Source organism: Solanum tuberosum, unplaced genomic scaffold (genome assembly GCF_000226075.1).
Source record: "Solanum tuberosum cultivar DM 1-3 516 R44 unplaced genomic scaffold, SolTub_3.0 scf00097, whole genome shotgun sequence".
Lineage (NCBI taxonomy): Eukaryota > Viridiplantae > Streptophyta > Magnoliopsida > Solanales > Solanaceae > Solanum > Solanum tuberosum.
Genome location: NW_006239022.1, coordinates 1303596 through 1327023, shown reverse-complemented (window position 1 = coordinate 1327023; position 23428 = coordinate 1303596). Strand labels below are relative to the sequence as shown.

The 23428-nt window shown below is 37.7% G+C and overlaps 1 protein-coding gene across 3 annotated transcripts; it reads right to left on the bottom strand.

Moving 5' to 3' along the window:
* Positions 1-1628: 1628 nt before the first annotated feature.
* Positions 1629-8700, bottom strand: LOC102596652 (protein SMG7). Of its 3 annotated transcripts, XM_006347975.2 has the most exons (9): positions 8417-8700; positions 7381-7513; positions 6508-7110; positions 6282-6404; positions 5081-5313; positions 3219-4989; positions 3017-3137; positions 2763-2904; positions 1629-2205 (listed from the first exon to the last, which is right to left on the bottom strand). In XM_006347975.2, the coding sequence occupies exons 2-7, from the start codon at positions 7447-7449 to the stop codon at positions 3039-3041; spliced, it is 2898 nt and encodes a 965-aa protein (XP_006348037.1). In that variant the 5' UTR covers positions 7450-7513; positions 8417-8700; the 3' UTR covers positions 1629-2205; positions 2763-2904; positions 3017-3038. The 3 variants fall into 3 exon arrangements, with proteins under 3 accessions (XP_006348037.1, XP_006348035.1, XP_006348034.1); XM_006347973.2 differs by having other exon boundaries at positions 2763-2913; positions 3017-4989; XM_006347972.2 differs by having other exon boundaries at positions 3017-4989.
* Positions 8701-23428: the final 14728 nt, after the last annotated feature.

Genomic DNA, 23428 nt, shown 5'->3' with positions numbered 1-23428 from the left:
TGTTGGCCCAAAGCAAATGGAGGAAATAATTTTCTTGACATATATACATGGAACAAGGTTGCAATAGGCAAATTGTTGTGGAATTCTATGCCAGAAAAAAGAGAAGTTATGGGTTGCTTGGATACATAGTTATTATGGGTAAAATGGTGTGTGAAACATACAAGTAAAACAAGCTTCTTGGGTGGTATAAAGAATTCTGAAAGCTGCCCAACATCTACAAGAGGCTGGCTATACTGAGGCATGTTTAAGAGACGTGGAAAATACTCCATTGACAAAAGTAGAGTGAAGATCACTGGTATGGACAAATGTGGGAGCTCCTAAATGGATGTTAATTTTGTACCTAGCAGTAAATGGAAGACTTGCAACTAGATAGATTGGCTAAAGGGGATGTGATAGAGCTTTCGATATGCCCTTTATGTCAACAGGTGAATGAGGATCTCGGCCACCTATTCTTTCAATGTGCATATGCTGCAAAAGATTAGAGTAAAATATTAACTTGGAAAGTGATTAGTAGAGGCATAATGAACTGAACAACTGAGGTTACCTAGGCAATCAAGTATATGGAGCGTACATGCACAACACTTGCGTATAAATTGGCAATGGCTAGCACAATGTATTGCTTATGGTTGGAGCGTAATAGCAAGATTTTCAAGCAGAAGAAGCAGCTAGCAAGTTTACTGATTAGGCATATCATTCAACAGACGCATGGGAAAAGCAGTCGATATCCTAAAATAGCTATTAGATTGCATGGTTTAAATATGTATCCATAGAATTAAGCTAGTTAAATATGAGAATTAAGCATTAGCAAGGATGGAGCATATGTCCATAGTTGCAAATTTTTTGTGCAAGTTTTCTCATAATAAGTAGCTTGATTCACGAAGCATATAACGTTCACACAAGGTCTGCAAAAAGTTGCATTCCTAGAGAATATAATTAGAAAACTATCGTGATGCAACAAACATTATTTCATGGGGTCAAACCCATTACTTATTGGTCACACGAAGATAACACCTCCAAGACTCCATTTCATGTTCTCTAAATGTGTGAGCTGAGATTGAAGCAAAGGTCAACCATGGCACTGCATTAACACTTTCAACTTGTGATCGTCAATAAAACGTTTGACCATTCATTTATGTTGGACGTTACGAAAACATCCTGAAAATGGTGATTCTACGATAAAAATTTAGGTCCCATTGCACAAATTTAGTTAAAATAACTACCTCTACAAACTTGCTGCTCATTATTTGCACTGAGCTTCCACTATACACGGGGTACGGAGAAGGGAAATAGCAGATGAATAAGTAAGAAATAACAGTCTTTCAAGTATTGTTTTGCTGTTTCATTTTTTTCATCTGCCAAAAGCATGAACCTATAAGATAAACTACATTAGTTAATCTTGCTGTCGTTCACCCTTCAACCTTCATAAGCACTAGAGAGTTTTGCAGCATTTTAACATAAAGTCATGGGTTGGTACTTCGAATAGGAGAAAACAAAAACCATAAGACATTTCCAGCATTGTCAATAACAGGCAAATTTGATGACTGGAAAAGTGAACTTGTATGAAAACATAAGCAGACGTGGGGGTTGGGGGAGGGAGGGGGGCAGAGAAGGTAGATGCCTGAACACACTGAAACAAAAGATGAAAGGTGTTCTATCAAAACAAATAGTTTAGGTATTTCCTGCTTGGGAAACTGGCCTGACAAGATACAGGTGATCAGACACTAATTATCCAACTGGATCACAAGCATCACAAATCCAAATAACAAACACGACAGGATATTGTCACTAGTTGACAATGCGACAAACCAGATAAAGTGAGATAACCATATGTGTGTACATATTCTCAAACTTATTTTCATCAAACATCCATAGTTACTCCTCGGATAACTAATCCTTCTGTATGATCTTTTGCAAAATCCATGACAGAACTTTCAGGCGGATATGTGAACTGCCAAGATATCTACTTACACATTTAATAGTTGGACACTGCTTATCATGGCATGTAAAAGAACTTCGTAAGAGAGATCTACTATCAGATAGATTGATTAGCTTCTCATTCATAGACTGCAACCAGCAATCCACCAAAACCTGATATACCCACCATGCAAACCATCCAACCATGCAAGGTTCTTACTTCCAAAGCTTCCAATCGCTGCACCTACTGACCTCAGTCTAACTCATCCAGTCTGGAGAGCTAGGCACAAACTGCATACACCCAAAAAAGTGTGAGAAATTCATTGCTTTCAGCTTCAAACTCTGTGGTTTCCCCTCAAGTGAATGAGAATCTTAGAAGGGTAAACTACTTGGACACAACCAGGGAATTAACTTTAATAACCTCGAGGTACAAACAGGAAAAAAAGTGACTGGGGAATTTTAAATTGGAATTCAATAGCTTAAGGATAGGACATATCATAATTGTTCAGGCTTCGAATAAGAAAAGCATAGGAATCAGATTCCAACTCTACATTAACCCCCAGCCCCCAATAAAAAAAAAAAAAAAAGAAACAGGAAAAGCAATGTCTCAAATACTATTAGCAAAGCTTCCACAGACAACCAGCCACACACAACTATTTAAGTAAGCTCACAGAAACTAGGCTAGGAAAGAAGGAAATAGTGGGGGAACTTTCTCACTAGACTAGCCAGACAAAAAGGCCGTGTCATCGGGATGAATCATAAAAAGTTGTCAAAAGTACGTCCACTCAAATGCACAGTGGAAGACCAAGAGAAATACAGAGAGATGGGAGGAGGGAGGAGGGCAATACCTGCTCGACAGCAAGTGCCTGCAACACTCCAAGACGATCCATGCTGCAAGAAAAACTTAATAACCTTGGCCATACTGCAAATATGATGGTTGAACGTCCTAGCAACAGGCCGCTGGACATCGCCACAGTAACTGTTAACAACCTGGAAAAACTTGAGCAGCTAACTGTAAGAAAAATGAATACAGGGGTAGGAAGGAAAAAGATATGGGCTTATTTGTTCAAGGTAATTCTCCTTTAAGGTACACGGATTATACCATCTAATCTCTCGTATCCATATCACACAAAGAAACGGCGTTCCCACATAGACTGTCCTTGATGCTGCTGAGGCAGTGCAACAGACTGTTGATTTACGCTCTTGAGTTGCTGAGGTTGCTCCTGGTACAGTTTTAATTGATCAGATATCTGGTAGTCCTCCCGACCTTTCTGGTTCCCTGATTGTACATGCAGAGAGTTTACCTGTTTCCCAGGGAACGGAAAACTTACCATCCCAACTGAGCTACTGCTCTTGCTCATGGAGTGGTAGTTTTGTGTTGAATGATTAATGGAGTTATTGAAACCAATGCTCTGATTTGATGAAGACAACTGATATCCATCCAGCCAGCTATAGTCATCCATGGGAGGAAGAGAATGTTCAATCTTTACGGTCATTGCTGATGAAGATTCATCCACGACTTTGGAAGGAACAGACCCAAAGCCTGGAGGTGGACCCAGATGCCTACCAGGTCTGCTGACTGGATTTTTCTTTATGCTTGTTGACATGACTGATGGAGACTTTATTGACATGCTGTCAATACCAACTATTTGGGATGAAAGTGAACTGAAGTTAGTTGGTATAGCAGCATCTGGAACCTGAGCGGGAATATTATTTGCTATGCTAAAATTGAGAGACTGTGGAAAAGGGATCGAATATGGTGCAGGTGGAAATACTCCTGAATGATCTTGCAAATCAGATTTTATAGTCAGACCACTTCCTATCAAGTTCAAGCTAGCCAATCCATTCATATAAGCACCCTGTTCAACGGACCACATTGAAGTATTTGGTTGAATAGGCTGCATATATTGGCCACTGTTATTGGCAATAGTTGAGGGTGGCCTTACACTAGCATGCAAAGCACTCGGCATGATCAATTCATCAAGTGCAGCTGAAGATGGGCCCATCTCATTTCCTAGACAAGAAGAGGCTATGCTAATGCCAGGAGGAACCTTGGCAGCACCAACACAAGAAACCGGAACTTCCGTGGTCGACATGTTTGAAGCGCTTCCATTGACATGCTTTTCTGCCACAGATGGCTTAAAGACAATTACCTCATCTTCTTCCTCACACTCCACATACAATTGTTGCTTTGGCTGCGGAGCTCCTACAGTTAACTGCCTTGCAGCTGGATTCTCCAGCTCAATACCACTTAATTTGGGAACTTCCATCGCGCAACTATGTACATAATCATCAGATACTTGGGGCTCAATGCCAATGATGAATTTCTTTGCCGTGCTGTCAAAATATATTCCCTCTTCTCCAACACGGACCACACTAGCAAGAGCCTTTCCTGCTGCTATTATCCTCTGGAGACGTGATTTCTTCTCTTTGATGCCACCATCACCACCAAAAGAATGCTTCCTTGAAAAATCAAGGATAAGTTGTGCCGGAAGAAGAGGTAGAAATCCTCTCAGTTCAAAATCCTCAGGCAATGCAAGACGATTACCACTTTCTCCTTCATCATACCTGCTCATATTGAAAAAGCACATTTCATCCTTGTCGTCATCAACAAACTTGAACCCGCTGGACAATAGCTTATTAAAGAAAGCAATACAGTTTTTCCAAAAAAATGATCTAGCTGTCATTTGTTTCTCTTCTGGTTCATTGCCAAGTGCCACATCTTGATGGCATGCCAACCACTCCACAAACACCAAAACACCAGGCAAAAGGAAGCTTGTTGTGGGATCATTTAATTGGACGCATCTCTCAACAACATGACCCATGAACTCAAAAACAGCAGTAAACGAATACTGTAGAAGAACAGATCTCTGTAAGATCTCAGCATATGACTGATTTTCACTTTCTCTGTTCACATTATGAACAGTGAATATCAGGATAGCCACAAGCCTCACAATAGCCTGTCTACAGTCGGCAGCGTCCGAACCAAAATTATACTTCTCATCAGGCCCAGAAGAGAGAAGCTCAAGCAGATCATTCTTAACCACCAACTGCACTTCTCCAAAAGTCTCCAAGCTGGTTAAACATGGCAAAAGTACAACATCAGCATATTGTTATATTATAGCCAAATAGCAGAGATTCGATTAGAGTATGGACAGGAAAATACCTAGTGCGAGTGAAAAGAATGCCATTTAGTCGAACATATCTCGTGGTGAAGGTTTTGAAGATGTCTGACATACTAGAAGCTTTTTCCTGAACAGAGATTGCTTCAACCTTATCATCTTTCATCGGTTGCATTGTTTCTCCTTTGCCTCTTCCTTTTCCAGTCGTGCGAGGAGGTACTGCCTTGGTGGAGGAAACTTTAGTATCCCCCAGCATATTGGTGTAACACTGACGGTTCTGCCAAAAGATGACACAGAAGTCACTGTTTACAAATTTTACAAGGACCAATAACATCTCAGATAACTAAATATATTTTTGCATTAGGGCTAAAGGAAACCCAAAACTGATGAGTTGCACACCTCCTTGGTGATTCATATTAATAGCTAACATGTATTCATATTAATAGAGTTCAACTTTTCCAATAAAATGAAAGAAAAGGTTCTCCACATATTCTGGTAAAGGTTGCACTATCAAACATACTGGAAAAACTGTCCAAATCACAGTAAAATATAGAAATCAAAGTTCCTTCCCAATTTTATTTTTTTTAAATTTTTTTGATGACAAGGGAAAACCGCAGCCGCTACCCTTTGGATGCGACAAGAGGTATGTATGTGACAAATTCCTTCCCCATTTCTTGTTCAGAATTACAAAAACAATACACATGTATGTGACAATTTTACTAGAGGCATATTCTGATAAGGCCACAAGTAACGATCATAATACAAGGTATAGTACAGCTCTATGTATATAGATTACAATTAAAAATTCTCCAAGCAACGACCAAGTTCACCTGTTCACCACCTGTCTACGGTTTTCTTTTACATTAAACTTCAATACTGTCCGCTATTAGAACAGTAATGATACAACATCATTAGCTTTTACCAAAATCATTTATGGTAATGAACCACAAGAAGCACAATACTACTACAAGATGTTTGCAATGGCATCTCACAGTTCTAACATAGACACACAAAAGAGAGACATATGATTTTTTTATACAAGTAGAAGAGATATATATGACATAATTCAAGTCATTCTAAACAACTGATGCTTTTAAACCTTTTCATGCATCTGCCTATGAGTAACATAGTCTGCTCACACTCTCAAGATCACAGTCTGCAGTCTGCACTGAACAAACCTAGTAGACATGATCCTACCAAAGAAGTTGGTCGGGGGAGGGGTCACCTCAAAGATAGGTTGGTTACCTTCTCAAATGCAATAATCAAGTTGTCCCTTGCAGTGGCAAAAGGGCTTTCTACTGCAAGACTGCGAAAATAGCGATAAATAGCCACCAGCTCATCATTGGAATAGGAAGCCAGTATTGCAAGCTGAGTAAACAAGACAATCAGCCATCACAACAAGAACAATAAGAAAAATAACCATTTTATATGAAGATTAACCAATATTCACCCCTTTGATTGCGGAAAATACCTGATGATGAGGATTACCACTTGAAGGCCAAAGTGAAGAAGCTTGCAGGTAATAACTCGAAGCAGCCGCAAAATCACGAGCTTTAGAATCACCCTCACCATATAAGCCTTTGTACCGAGCAAGATCACCAAGATAAATCAAACAACGATGGCACGATATCAATCCTTTCTTCAACTCCACAGACTTGTTACCATCTTTAGAGGAAGGAGTCTGATTCTCTGGATCATCAGAATTATATCCCAGTGGCAGACCATACTTGGCCCTAATTTTTAGCATCAAATCATGGTAAAAACCTGTTGCTTCTGAAAGGAAAGTTTTAAACTGTGTTCTGATCTTTGTGACGCGATCTGGTCCACTAGTAGGAGGACCCTTCCCATTGGTTGACCCACTAGAATTTGCAGCAGCATTGAAGTGTGCCCGCAGTTCCTCAATTCTCCTGTAATGCATCTGCCACAAGGCATACTCTATTTCATGTTGTTCTGAGAAAACATGATCCTCCAGGATGATAGTTTCATAGTTTTCTCGCATTTGTTGCCATGCACTTGGATCAGAAGGAACTCTAGCTTGTGCTGCTTTTCTCCGTTTCTTCTCCAACTCAACATTCTTTTAAAAAAAAAAAAAATTAAGATAACAAAAAAAATGTCAATTACATGTTTTAAACAAGCAAATATACAGTTGCTCTTTGTGCAAAAAGATGATCTAGATAGATACAACTAGCAGCTATACAGCCAACAAATATGGCACGTTAAATGGATGTTCAACTGCAGCTTTACAAGTAAAGCACAACACAAACAAACGCCTAATATTTTTATATATAAACATAAACACTCAATTGAAATGGTAAAGAAATAAGGAGATAAGGCAAACACAAACCTTGTTGTAGAGGCGTTGAACTCGCTCCCGAGATGAATGGTCTAAATTACTATCCATTGGAATGGTCATCACCCATCAAGTGGACAAAATGTCCCCCAAAAATAATTCGGGAAGCAACACCAAGACATTTAACCTGCAGGAACACATCCCAAACAGATATTAGCAGGAAATTTTATAAAGGAAAATGATACGCATCCTTATACCCATCAAAGCATAAATACATTGCACATAAGTGCAAGCACATGAATTTCATAATGGTTAACTATCCATTTCACTTATTCATGCTATATTTCCATCATCCATCAACATGCTAAGAGTGTTACTTTCATTTTTGATAGATAACTCACCAGAATAAACCGTCCAGCCTTAATACCTAGAAACACAAACCTTAAGCAGTAAAAACCAAGCTCAGCAAGTTCTTTTGTTTCTAAATTCAGTTCAAACTCGTTAAATAACCACTGTATTATCAATATCTTAATAGGTTAAAAACAGCAAAATGCTTACACTGTTACAACCATCATTTAAGCCCTATTTTCTCATACTCCAAAACACTCAATTTACATTATACTCCTTCCGTTCCAAAATAAGTTTCGCCTTAGCAAACATTACGTCCACTAAGAAATCAATAAATGTAATGTGTAGCTTACTAAACTAACACGGTTAAGAAGTGGAACAAGGATATGGTTAGAAAAACATATAATTATTTGTACTTCTCTCCAATAAATTATGACAAAATCAGATTCCACTTAAACCACACAAAATCCTTAATCCACAACGACAAGCCAGAAAATTATCATAATTATATTCGCCATCTGCAACACGCAATCATTCTCCCCTTATATAAAGCAAACCTTAATTTCCAAATTTTCAATCTAGGATAAAACAATATAGACTCAAATACAACCGATCCAGACGAGAAAAACAAAACCCTCCAAAAGTTTTAACAAAACCCAAATACAGGAAACACATCAAAAATCCCAAATTAACCCATGAAAATTCCAACAAAATCAAACCATATAAGCAAGAAATTTCTTACCAAAAAGACAAACCAGATCTAAGGATTTCCCAGTTCTAATCGCCTCGAACTCCCAAATACTTCGAAAAATTCATCATTATACAGGATTATGCAGATTTATAGGGTGAGAAAAGTTGAAAAAACTAATCGGGTTAGATGATTTTAGGGCTATATTGAAGCCATAAACGATGAAGGGGGAAGAGAAAAGAGGAAGAAGAGGAGACTCTTTACATGAACATCATCAGAAAAAGGTTTCGTTTTTTTTCTTTTTTTTCTTTCGTTTTCCTCGTTGGTGTGGTCTTTAGACGGCTATCATAAAGTCTTATCTTTTATTTTTAATTTTTATTTCTTTATTCCTTTCATATTTTGTTTGTTTTTTCTAATATATTTTTATAATTACCAATATTAATTTTTTTTCTACTAGTTGCTTATGTTTATTCAAATCAATTTTTTTATCATTTTATTTTTAAAAATTATTAAGAAAAAATGCATGATAAATAATAATTCATACCTATTGTGCATGATATCAGAAGAAAAAATGTTATATGACATTTTCTATTTTTTAAAATGCAAATTATCTTATCTTATTATATTTCTTACATTCAACTATCATCACCATTTTACCCCACCCCAAAACAAAAAACAAAATAAAACTTTTAAAAACAAAGGTAAAATTGCTCCATCTCCATGGTGCATAGATAAAATTGAGCTATTTTTTCTTGTTTTAGAATAATCATCGAAAGAATGGACTTTTTGGTCCATTTGAAAAATTGAAGGGTATTTTTGAATTAAATATAACGCCGAAGATATTATTCACCCCAAAGCATAATGAGAGATAAATTGTATTTAGATAGTTGGACATGTGAGTACTAGTTAGAATAATTGGAATACACTAGTGTCTCATATTAACAATAAACTAAAGATTGCCTATTTTCTTAAACTACGGATGTCTATTTCACATGCCTTACAGATATACCCCTTAACTATTGGAAAATGTCTTTTTAAATTAATAAACACATGTACTTTAAATTAAAATTATAAATAGTTTAATATGAAAACTTACATTAGATTTTTTTTAAAAGCAATGTAGGATACATGTCGAAGAAAATAAGCAACAAAAATAAATAAAGAGGGACATTAGAGCAAGAGAGCAAAGTCAGCAAGTTCTTAGTCCAACAAACAAATGATTGAGAATGAAATAAGTCATCATTTTAGAAGAGGTGATATGGACCTGCACCATCGACAAGTAGTGCGCTTATACTGAGAAATAAGAATGATCAGAGGTTTCAGAACAACCAAAATTTTAGAGCTTCGAGTTCTCAGACATAGGGTAGTGTGCTCAGGAAGTTATATGAACCCCACCTTGTGGCAAGTGTGGTACACCCATCATAGAGAGTGTCATAATGGAACAAGTGGATGTTAAAAGTGTAGTCAGTTGGATCACTTTCTGAGATAGTGTCCATCGATGAGACAAGGTAATGGGAAAACAGAGCTCAATCTACTTCAACAACTCCCGCATGTAGGGTTGCCTAAAAGAGCATACATCAAGAATATGTGGAGGTCAAAACCGTATGTATGTTATGTCTAGTCATCAGGATAAAGAAAGCTCTCCAAATGTTGTTACTAGTATCCTAAAAGTCTTATGTTAGATGCTTATGCTTTATTTGATCCGGATGCTGACTTCAGTTTCCACATGATCTAGTCTTAGTGTGAAAAGGTTGTAAAAAGTGTTGCCTAAGGGTTGTTTTATTTCATACCTTAAAGGCTAGAAAGGTGATTTTTGAGGGGTGTATCTATCACTTAATCAAAGTTAGAGACTCTAGTGTTGAGACACCACCTCTCAATCAGTCCAGTTGTGAATGATTTCCCAAAAGTCTTTCATGATGATCTTTCCAAAGTCTCTCCTGATAGAAAAATATAATTTGTAATAAATGTCTTTCCTGATACTCAGCCCTTATATATTCAACTATAAAGAATAGTTCCAGCTGAGTTAAAATAGTAGTTAAAAGATCTCCTTGATAAGGGTATCATTAGACCAAATTTCGTCTTGGGGTGCTCCAATCCTATTCGTGCGAAAAAAGATGATAATTCAGCTACATCTTTAAATGTTGTGCAAGGCTTGCCATTTATCGTTAGCAAATCTTGATATGATTTTGATCCTCTTATGTTCATTAAAAATAGTATAAGTCACGACACGTTCAATACCATGTCCAAGCATACGAATTGTCCACATTTTATCCGCTATTGACCACACAAAATATTCAAGAAATTCTCGATAAAATAAGTTTAAACTTTTAGCGGTGTCGTTTATTGTGTTCATTACAAAAATTCAGTTAACATTATTTTTTGGATCATTGAATTATTTATAATTTCACTAATATTATCAGTTCTTTTGGATGAAATGAGTTGTTGTCCATTGAGATGTAGTTGAAGATGGTATACATTTGGAGACATTTCATTGATACTAAATGCAAATATACGCCATGCTACCTTAGGTGCAGAAACCCATCTAGCCGATTGATATTCTTTTATCTCATCAATTTTTATATTTGTATCATTAGTATGAATCTAAAATGCAATTTTATCATGTCCTTTTCATATGTACCTATAATGTATTTAACTACCTTAATATATGAACAAATCTCAATATTTATATGACAACTATATTTGGATAATAAAAAGAATTATAAGGGACAACCCACGAATTGTCAAGGAGATGTTTTCTTATCTCCACATAGTTTGTTGTATTGTGTCTTCTATAAATAAGATATGAACTTTTTCCTTTTGTTGTTTCATCAACAAGCTCTTTTGCATACTTAAACTTACAATAGCCTTTTTTCATACAAGAACTTGTTGAATTTAGTTCACCACAAGGTCCATGGATCACTATTTTTTCAAACTGAGTATGATCAATCTGTAGAAAGTATTGTAAAGATACACAAACATCTGACTAGTTTTTCAACAAAAATAGCTAAATCATTCTAGCAAAGTCATCAATTATTATAAAAATGTATTTATTGCCATCAAAAGCATAATTTTTATATGATCCCAAAACATTCATATGAACTAAATAAAAAAAATCACTACTTTTAATGTTACTTACTAGAAATGCAGCTCTTGTCTGCTTTGCAAGGTATATACTACAGTTATTCAAGGACTTGTTAAAAGTTTCAGTACTAACAAAAAATAACTTGCTTAATATGTGAGATGACATCTGACCTAGCCTCTTGTGCCACGACTCTAGTATATGTAGTTGACTGGTATCATTCTCTTTTACCACACATGAAGTATATTGTAACTGATCTTGAGTAAGGTGATTGAGTAGCAAGTACAGTTCAACATCCTCTTTACCAATCTCCTTCATCTTGCCAGTGCAAAGGTCTCGAAAAACAAAAAGTATGAAAAGAATGTGATTGAGCATTCTAACTCTTGTGTCACTTTGCTTACTGACAGTAGATTGTACTTGAATTCTCAAATATTGACCACATTTGTAATAACACATCTTGGAGAAATAAAATAAGACTCTATATGAGTGAAATTTGACCCTTCACCATTAGGCAAATACATTGATTTTGAATCCTTAGTTCTTATCACAGATTCCCTTGTGAGCATATCAATATTTGACACCATATGATTTTTAGCCCATGTATTTATAATCTACACTTCATTATTTATTCTACTTAAGCATATGCAATATTTGATTATATTGATCTCTAGTGAAGGTACACCCTTGAAGTTGTCTAGCACTTTCATCCTCCTCATTGATGTTAGGTAGTAGATGATCAACCGCCTGCTTACCCTTAGATGATGCTGACACATTAGTGTTGAAACCATAGTTAAACACACTATATGCGGATCCATCAAATGCAGAACTGTATTCGTCTTTTCTTGCACAACTTTGATCACTCAGTACATTATAACTAGCATTACCTTTTTAATTGTATACCTTTTTCTCTTATTTGAAATCAAGAGGATTACCAATCAATTTATAGTTATGATCTTTAGTGTGATCTGCACATGTGCAAAAATCACAAACAATACCAAAGTTTTTTTTTGAACTTGTTACTACTTTGTCCAGTATAGGAACCACCAATCCTTGAATACATTGCCAAAGGATCAACACCAATTGAACTTATAGAGTTCATACCCATACTTGTACTACTGGAAGTAGCAGACCTTTGACACTTATTACTAATAAGCATAGCATATGCCTGATTTATACCAGGAACATAACTCATTAGAAGAATATGACTTCTTGCCTGAATATAAAATTCATTCAAACCCATAAGAAATTGATAGAGTTTTTGCCTATATAAATGATCAACAAATTAAAACTTCTTGACCTTTCATAATTACAACAAGAAGATGGAACTAAAGCCTCAAACTCATCCCATAATTTCTTATGTTTGGTGTAATAAACAAATACAAAAGCATTACCTTACTGCAGAGTTGCAGTTTCTTAATGCAAGCTAAAAGTTGACTCATATATATGATCAAACCTTTCTATTAAATCACTCCAAACACTTTGAGCACAAGAAGAAAAATATACACTTCCTAACAAGCTCTTGGACACAAAGTTCAAAATCCATGAGAGAACTATAACATTAACCCTCTTCCATTGACCCCTTAGTCATGAACGTACATAATTTTTTTTACAAGATCCATTTATCATCCCTATTTTATTTTGACCAAGCAAGGCTAATCTAATTGATTTGCTCCATAGAGTATAGTTTTCAATTCTAAGAAGTTGAAATGATATAATATTGACACCACTAATATTAGAAGGACTTAAGGACAATGGATGATTATAATTCATACCTTGACCCATATGTATTATAGGTGTGGAATTCACATTTCCAGGATGTCCACCATTGCTGAGTATTGATGCACTCGCATGACCACTATTGTTAACCCCTTGAACCTTTTAATCTACTGCATGAGCACCATTTGTTCCCATTTCTGTTATCTCTCTTCTTTAACCTTAGAGTTCATTATGAGGTCTTCACAAACCATCGGAGTCTTCAATACATTTTTAGTAAGAGAGATCTGAACTTGAGGCAACACATATGGCTTGAGCTACTGAAGGCCTATGACATCACCATCTTGTATCATCTAGGGAAGGCCAATGTAGTGGCCAATGCTTTGAGTAGGAAGACTTTTAACACGGGACGTTTTACTGCTATTAGTGTGGAGGAGAGATCATTGGCTAGATATGTTCAAAGGTTAGCCAACAATCTCGTTCGGTTATGGATTTTTGAGGAGACGAATGACTAGATTGTTTTTATTGAGGCTCGTTCTTCCTTAGTTGAGCAGATCCGTGAGCTCCAGTTTGATGACGAGAAGTTATGTCTCATTCGAGACCAGGTGATGAGAGGGGAATCCAATGAGGTTGTCCTTGATTCTAATAGTGTCTTGCGGATTGGAGGCAGAATTTGTGTGCCCAAGGTAGGCGAGTTGATTAGACTAATTCTTGAGAAGGCTCATTGTTCCTGATATTTCATCAATCTAGGTGCGACAATGATGTATGATGATCTGAGCCAACACTATTGGTGGTGTGGTATGAAGAAGGATATTACAGATTTTGTTTTGAGGTGTTTGAATTGTCAATAGGTTAAGTGTGAGCACCAACGACTTGTAGGTATATCTCAAAGGATCATATTCCTACTTGGAAGTGGGAACAAATTCCTATGGACTTTGTTATGGGACTACCTACCACTGTGGGTGGTTATGCCATCTATTTGGGTGGTTGTTGATAGGTTGACTAAGTCCACCCATTTCATCCCAGTTCGGGTGAAGTATACGACTGAGAAGTTGGCCAAGCTTTATATCACCCAGATTGTTTGACTTCATGGGTCCTGGTTTCTATTGTCTCTGATCGAGGTTCGTTGTTCACTTCCCATTTCTAGATGGATTTGAAGCATGGTTTGGGTACTCGATTAATATGTGTACAACTTAACATTTACCCTTAGTAGAGTTTGCCTATAACAACAATTATCATTCCAGTAGTCAGATGACCCATTTTTAGGTATTGTATGGTAGACAGTGTAGATCTCCGATCGAATGGTTTGATTCAGTTGAGATGGATTCAATAGATACAGACTTGCATAGAGATGCTATGGAGCAGGTTCATATAATCTAGGGTAGACTATTTACAACCTAGAGTCAACATAAGAGTTTTGTAGATCGGAGAGTTCGAGCTCTGGTGTTCATAAAGGGTGATCATGTTTGGCTCCGAGTGTCATCCATGAAGGGTGTGATGAGGTTCGGAAATAAGGGCAAGCTTAGCCCTAGATTTATTGGACACTTTGATATTTTGAGTCGTGTGGGTGAGGTGGCCTATAAGTTGACCTTGCCTCCTAGTTTGTCAATTGTGCATCTCATGTTTCATGTTTCCATGCTTTGGAAGTACGTGCCGGATGAGTCCCATGTACTTTCACTTGATTCAGTTGAATTGGGTCTATACTTATCTTTTAAGGAGGAGCCTATAACCATTTTCGATAGCCAGGTCCGGACGCTTAGAACCAAGGAGGTCGCTTCAGTGAAGGTGCAATGGAAACATCGTTCAGTTAGTAAGGCGATTTGGGAGATCGAGTCAGATATGCGTACTAGATATCCTCAGCCTTTTGAAGCTCCAACTACTTTCTTTTGCTTTATGTTCGAGAACAAACATGGTTTTTAGTGGTGAATAATGTAATGTCTCGATCGGTTATTTTTGGACAATTTTGTGAATTTACCATTTTTCCCTCCCGATATTGACCCCGAGTCTTCTGTTATTGAGTTTTAAAAAATGGGTTTTGAAATTTGAGTTAGAAGTTGAAAATTTGGTATGTTTTGAGTTTGAAAGTCTAAGTTGTTAAGAAAGTGGGTTTTTGGTGTCTTTTAGAGTTTTGAGTGTAGGAATGGAATTCCGTCAATTTCATCCGTCCTGAAATGTGAAATTTAATATGTGAGAGTTATCAGTTTCAAATTCTGAGTCCTTTTGAGGATTTGAGGTCCTAAGTTGTGAAATTATGGAATTTTAGTCTTTGGGTTGACTTTGGTCAACATTTGGGTTTCGGATGTTTGGATCATAATTTCGAGAGTTCCGTTGGATTCAGAGGATTATTTTAGGCCTAGGTGAGCTCTTCGTTGATTTTTGAGAGGTACTCCTCTTGTTTTAGCCTTTTAGGCATGAGTTATTTTCTTATGGTTTTTACAGATGTCGGGTCAAGTAGACCTCATATTCGTGTTTTGACAGTTTCATTGAGTTCGGAACTTTGAGTGTAATTGATTTACGTAGGTGGCTTATGTGTATGGGGTTCTGAATGAATCCCGAGGTCCTTTTGATGTTTTGAGAGTTGCTTGAGTTATGTAACCTTCGCTTTTGCGATAAACCTTCCGCTTAAGAGAGCTTCTCTTAAGAGAAGGTTGATCGCTTAAGCGAACTAGGGCTCGCTTTAGCGAAGCCAGGTTTCAAAAAGTGAGACCCCCTGTTTTTGTGGGGTTCGCTTAAGCAACCCTATGGTCACTAAAGCGACATTAGAGAGGGTTTTGACCTTCAAATTTTGGGGTTTAAGCCCCATTTCACCTTTTTGAGTTTTTGGATCTTTGGGGTGGCGATTTGGACCAAATTTTCGTGGGAAATCTTTTGGGTAACGATTCTTAATTCTAAATCTTAAATTACACATTATTATTTATGGATTTGGTGTTCAAATCTAGCTTTTGAAATGAGAAATTTGGGGTTTTCTACAACAACCCAAGAACATAGAAAAATGGTGATTTTGAAATGGTTTTGATCCCCTTTTCGAAATGGTTTTCACTATTGAGTTCCTGAAGCCTTAAACATCATTTTCAAGTATTTTTTTCAGGATTCAAACCTCTATTTTGAAATTGTGTTTAGAGCTGATTGACCCATTTCTATATATACTTGACGTGGAATTGCTGTTTTGGATGAGTTATTGTGAATACTTCATTATTGTAGATTGTGTGGCTTTGGAAGTGATTTAGAATGGAAATAATCAACTCTTGGAGATATTGTTGATTGATTTAAGGCAAGTGACTTCCTAAACCTTATTTTCCAGTAGAATTCCTGTACTTTCTTCGTTGCTTGTGTGTTGGGAGTAATGGGGATAAGGAAAAGTGTTTAAATTTTCCAATTATTACATCTAAATGAATAAAAAGGGGGTGAAATAAAAATGGCTATGTGTTGAACATGATGATAGGAATTGCCTTATTGTGACCCTTGTTGATTTATTGATGAAATGCTTTACATGAATGTTAACTTGAGTTGTATGAATTGTTATCTCTTTTGTGTGGTATGATATTCCTTTGGTGCATTGATTTTGAACACTGTGATCAGTCATGTGATGATTAATGATGTCGAGGTCTTTGCCAGTGATTGTTATGTTGTTGAGGTCTTTGCCAGCGAGTGTTATGATGTCGAGGTCTTTGCCGACGAGTGTTGTGATGCTGAGGTCATTTCTAGCAAGTGTTTATAAAGCTGATGGGAAATGGTTCAGGCTAGTGATTTGATATAAAGCCGATGGGAAATGGTTTTGACTAGTGATTTGATGTAAAGTCGATGGGAAATGGTTTCGGATAGTGATTTGATATAAAGTTGATGGGAAACGGTTTCGGCTTGTGATATTGTACCGATGAGAATTGGTTCCGGCAAGAGATTTATTATTATGTCTTAATGCTTTTGATGCTTATGTGTAATTTACTTGTTAATTGTGATTGATTTACTTGTGCATGTAACTGAACTACTTGATTTTGGGATTGACTTGTTTGATTAGTCTGATTGTTGAATTGCGAAGGTTGAACAGTGAATATTGGACCTTGTGAGCCGTGTATTGTAGAATTTCTAGGTTGGGTTGATTTCTGTGCAGGTTGTAGTTGGAGGAGGTTCAGTTAGAGTGTAAAGGGTATTCATTTCTAGCTAGTTGCTTTGTTTAGTAGGTTGCTTGCTGGGTACCGTGTTGTTGTTACTCACTCCTTGCTTCTACACCTGTGTAGGTTCTGAGCCCGGACCCGTGTGATCTTGTTCTTCTTCTCTTGACAATCGAGGCTCATTGAATGATTTGAGAGGTAACTTCTTGTCATCCTAGCATACCCTTTTTTCCTTTTCTTTAAGCTTTGTTCTACTTGAGAATCCAAGATTGAGACTTGTATTTATCTTTCGAATTCTGTATTTTCATTAGTGGCTTGTACACGTGACAACCAGGTTTTGGGGTATTGTTTAGAATGAATAAGTTTTCCGCCTTTGTCTTGCTCTTGTTTTATATTTCCGTATTTCTTTCATTTTTAATTTGGGTTGAGGTTGACTTGTCAGATCCATTTTTTGGTCTTGACAATAACCCTTGTTTTTAAGTGAACAAGCAAAAATTCTAATACAACATCAAGTAATTATACTAAAAGTAATGAAAATTGTACCATAAACTTGGGCCCGTTTTACCTTTTGCATTTCCCTAAATAATTGGACTAAAAGCAATATAAGATGTACGACAACAATTCGTTCTGAATAATGTACTGATACATACACGTGTTCATTAGATGTAAATCCAACTGTCCTATAAGCACAATATATTAGTTTTTCCACTTTGTTTTGGTTCTTCTTCTTTCTTCACTCCTCTTTCATACTCAGATTGTTTTCTTCTTCCAATGGTTGTTTCTTATTTTTTCCTTCTTCTCTATGTTGTTGCTATATTTGTACATGAAGTGTCACTCCCCGAGGCTACCTCTTGGACACGGACACGGGACCTAGGATTACGAATGACCCCAAGCTAACCCTACTGGCATAATTATGAGCATACTAAAGATAAACTGAAGCAATAAATACTGTGCGGAAGCTAAATCATGTAAGTAATCTGAAATGATGGGGAATACCCATATACTAAATATGAATATATGAAAACTGTAGTTGACTATAAATGAAAAAAATCAAACTCTAACACTATAGCTGAATCTAACTATGTCTGAAATAAGCCTCTAAACTGACTAGAAGTGATGGGACATGCCCCAGCTAAATCTAGCTAAACTGAAACTAAAACTAAAAGAAAGAAAGATAATCATGTCACTAGTCCTTGAAGAATGAGGACTCACCACTGATTCTGCTGAACTGAAGATCGGGAATCGATCTATGCGTGATCTCACTGCTGAGGACCTGAACCTACATCACTAGAAAATGTAGGGCAGAGTATGCGTGAGCATGTATGATAGAATAAAGCTGAATAATAACATAACTGAACAGAAAATAAAGCAATGATATAATCTGAACATGATAAGGATACTGAAAATACTGAACATGACTAAACAGAATGCAATGACCAAGTTTATAACATGTGATACTGAATACAGAACTATACTGATAACATGGTCAATGCAATAGAATCTGACTGAAGTGTAAGGGAGCTACTAGTAACCGACATAAAACCACATGAGCTAAATGTGGAGTCTGATATATACGCCCCATCGAGAGGACCCAATATATCCTGCCATAGGTATAAAGGAATGCTGGCGTGATCACTTAAAGTGATTCCCACAGAGGGGACTTACAACCTACGGGGGACGTAGTTCTAGGACTTGAGGGTGTCTGACCCTAGTCCACTAGGTATTAAGCTTCCCAATTGATTAAGCAATTTAACATTTTTTATGACTGAAGTTCTGTAATATTGGATAACTCAAATACTGACATGCAAACTCTGAGAATGTAACAATTATGACTGATAATGTGACATTCGTAAACTGAAGAATGTGTATATTTGGAATAACTGAATAATCTGACCTAACATGCATAATTCATGATCTAACGAATATATACAACTAGGGTTCTGAATTTAATATGAGAAATTGAGTAATAACATGATAATCTGATTTGGATCATTACAGTAGCTAATTCATGATACTCTACTAAAGTTCTAGAAACCCTAAGTTTAGATAATAATAAGGGAATCAAGAGAAATCTAGGGACCCAATGGGTGAAGGAACCCACTAGTGAAATCCCACATTCCTGGTGATGAAATTCATGGAGAAATCTTTTGATTTCGAGGCTGGAACTGATGGAACCTTGATGTGTTCTTGGGAAGGGTTTGGTCGCCTCTTTCTCCTCTTTACATTCTAAGTTTCTAAGTTTTGGTGAATGATCTAACTTGGATAAGTTCTAATTATGTTTCTAGGCTAAAATTAACCAAAACCACGTAGTTTACGAGTCCAACGCATAAGGAAAAGACCAAAAGACCCCTGACTTAACTGATGTCGGGATCACCAACGGACGGGACCGCAGATCATCGATTGACTGACGGTTTGTGCTGGTCAACTGTCAGTCGCGACTGGGGGCTCGATTCTGAGGGTCCGACCTACGACCCTGGACCACGGACCGTGGTTTGATCTACGGTCCGTAGGTCCTGGCGTGGCCTGACCCTTAGCCAATTTTTCTGAGGCTTCTGGGAGTTGGGTCGCAGGTGTGAACCATGGACCTGCAGAACGGACTGTGGGTCCTCCTACGGTCCGTGTATGGTACTCGTGGGTGCCACATGCATCACCTGAAAACTACAATCTGGTCTGTTCTAGTATACGAGGTGTTACATTATCTCCCCCTTGGGAACTTTCATCCTCGAATGAAGACTAAACTAGCTGAAATGGTGGGAAAGAGCTACAAACCCTACCACTAAGTACATGAAACTGATTTCTGACTGAACTAAGTTCCAAGAACATGCAAATACGCTGAAGATGCAAGTACAACTGAAGGAACATGATGCAAAGACTCAGACTGCACATGAATGACTGAAAAACTGAAGAGGAACTATTACCTCAAGCTCGAATGGAATCGGAAGGAAATAGGTGAGGATACTTGGCCTTCATGGCTGCTTCTGCTTCCTAAGTAGCTCCCTCTATGGATTGACTCATCCACAAAACCTTGACTGAATCGACTTATTTGTTTCTTAACCTTAGAACCTGACGATCAAGAATCTCGATTGGTACCTCTTAATAAGTGAGACTATCCTTCACAGCCACACTTTCTAAATGCACAATAGATGCTGGGTCACCCACACACTTCTTCAACAACGAAATGTAGAAAACTGAATGCACTACTGCTAGTTCTGCTGGCAACTCTAACTCATAAGCCACTTTACTAACCCTTTCCAAGATCTTGTAAAGGCCTACATATCTAGGACTGAGCTTCTCTTCTTGCCAAATCTCATCACCCCTTTCATAGGTGACACTTTCAGGAAAACCCAATCATTAACTTGGAACTCTAGTTCCCTTCTCCTTACGTTTGCATAGGACTTCTGGCGACTCTGGGCTGTCTTAAGTCTATCTCTGATGAGTTGCACTTTCTCCATAGCATCATGAATTGAATTTTTCCCTATCAAGGCTGCTTCACCCACTTCAAACCAACCAATAGGAGATCTATATCTACGCCCATACAATGCATCGTATGGGGCCATCTGAATGCTGGAATGGTAACTATTATTGTAGGCGAACTCTATAAGAGGGAGGTGATCATCCCAACTACCCCTTGAAAATTGATCACTCAAGCTCTCAACATGTCCTCTAAGGTCTGAATGATACGCTCTGCCTGACCATCAGTTTGTGGATGAAATGCTATGCTAAGGTTAACTTGAGTACCAAGACTTTTCTGAAATGACTTCCAGAAATGAAATGTAAACTGAAGACCTCTATCTGAGATAATAGACAAAGGAACCCCATGCAACCTAACTATCTCATTAATGTAAAGCTTGGCGTAGTCCTCTACCGAATTTGTAGTCTTGACAGCCAAAAAGCGTGCAGACTTAGTAACTCTATCAACAATCACCCAAATGGAGTCATGCTATGTACGAGTACAAGGTAAACCTGTAATGAAGTCCATGTTTATCACTTCCCACTTCCTAGTAGGAATTTCGATCTCTTGAGTCATACCTCTTGGTTTCTGATGTTCTACTTTGACTTGTTGGCAATTGGGGCACTTAGCTACAAAATCCGCTATATCTCTTTTCATACAATTCCACCAATAGACTTCCCACAGATCACGATACATCTTAGTGGCGCATGGATGAATTGAATATCTGGAGTTTTGGGCTTCTGCAAGAATTTGTTATCTCAACTCACCCACCTTAGGAACACATAATCGACCCTGATAGCGAAGCACACCATCTCCCCCTTGGGAGAAAACCTCAACGCTCTGCCGGTGGATTGCACCCTTTAGTTCAAGCAATATCGGATCACTGTCTTGCTTTTCCTTAACCTCCACTCCCAAAGAAGATTCTAACCCATTCTGAACTGTTACACCACCATCTAATATGCTCATAAGACGAACTCCTAGGCGAGCAAGTTTGTGAACATCTTTTGTCTAGTTCATTTCTTTCTTCCTCAACATGCGCTACACTACCCATATATAGTCTGCTAAGAACATCTTGCTACCATATTTGCCTTACCGGGATAGTAATGCACACTCATATCGTAGTCCTTGGGGAAATCAAGCCATCTCCTCTGGAAGAGATTCAACTCTTTCTGGGTGAACACATATTAAAGGCTCTTATGGTCCGTTAACACATCTACGTGAACACCATACAAGTAATGTCTCCACATCTTAAGTGCAAACACCACTGCTGCAAGCTCGAGGTCATGAGTTGGATAGTTCTTCTCATGCACCTTAAGCTATCTAGAAGCATAAGCTATAACCTTACCTCACTACATCAACACACAACCTAGGCCAACTCTAGAGGCATCACAATAGATCACATAACTGTCTGAATCCTTTGGTAGAGTCAAAACAAAAGCTGTAGTCAACCTAGTTTTCAGTTCTGCGAAGCTCTTCTCACATTCATCTCACCACTGAAACTTGATCTTTTTCTGAGTCAACTTAGTCAACAGAGAGGCTATGGATGAAAATCCTTCCACGAACCTTCTGTAATAACTTGCTAGACCCAAGAAACTTCTGATATCTATAGGAGAGGAAGGTCTGGGCCATTGTTTCACTGCTTTTATTTTCTGAGAATCCTCTCGGATCCCTTCGCTAGACACTATATGCCTAAGGAAAGCAATGGATTGCAACCAAAATTCACATTTGCTAAACTTAGCGAATAAGTGGCGGTCTTTGAGAGTTTGCAGAACAACCCTCAAATGATCCGCATGTTCTTCCTCAATTCTAGAGTAAATGAGGATATCATTAATAAAGACGATAACAAACAAGTCCAAATACTGCTTAAACACTCTGTTCATCAAGTCCATGAAAGTTGTAGGAGCATTGGTTAGTCCAAATGAAATAACTACAAATTCATAATGACCATATCGAGTTCTGAAGGCTATCTTCGGAATGCCACTATCTCTGACCTTGAGCTGATGATAACCCTATCTAAGGTCTATATTTGAGAAATGACTAGCACCCTGAAGTTGGTCAAACAAGTCATCAATCCTGGGATGGGATACTTATTCTTGATTGTGACTTTGTTCAACTGCCTATAGTCAATGCACATTCTGAGAGAACCATCTTTCTTCTTCACGAACAACACTGGTGCACCCCATGGGGAAATGCTGGGTATGGTGAAGCCCTTATCTAGAAGGTCTTTCAACTGCTCTTTCAATTCTTTAAGCTCAGCTGGAGCCATTATGTAAGGAGGAATAGAGATAGGCTGGGTATCTGGAAGGAGATTAATTCCAAAGTCGATTTGCCTTTCGGGAGGAACTCCGGGAAGTTCTTCTGGGAACTCATTGACTACTGGAACTGACTCGAGAGTTGGGGTTTCAGAGCTTGAATCCCTAACCCGAACTAGATGATATAGATAACACTTAGAGATTATCTTCCTAGCCTTTAGGTAAGAAATGAATCGACCTATAGGCGCTAAACTACTACCCTTCCATTCTAAGATTGGTTCATCTGGAAACTGAAAATGAACAATCCTAGTTCTACAATCGACTGAGGCATAGAAGGAATGTAGCCAATCAATGCGTAGAATGCTATCGAAGTCTACCATTTCTAACTCTACAAGATCTGCTGAAGTGATTTTCTGGGAGACTGTGACGGGGCAATTTCTGTGTACCCGTGTAGCTATAACT

What these genes read in the sequence shown, in the direction of transcription:
- LOC102596652 (XM_006347973.2), bottom strand. Translation starts at nt 7,449, where the DNA reads ATGACCATTCCAATGGATAGTAATTTAGACCATTCATCTCGGGAGCGA. An exon ending in GTGGTAATCCTCATCATCAG is followed by an intron (nt 6,405 to 6,507) that starts GTATTTTCCGCA and finishes TTGTTTACTCAG; the next exon opens with CTTGCAATACTGGCTTCCTA. An exon ending in ATTCTTTTCACTCGCACTAG is followed by an intron (nt 4,990 to 5,080) that starts GTATTTTCCTGT and finishes ATGTTTAACCAG; the next exon opens with CTTGGAGACTTTTGGAGAAG.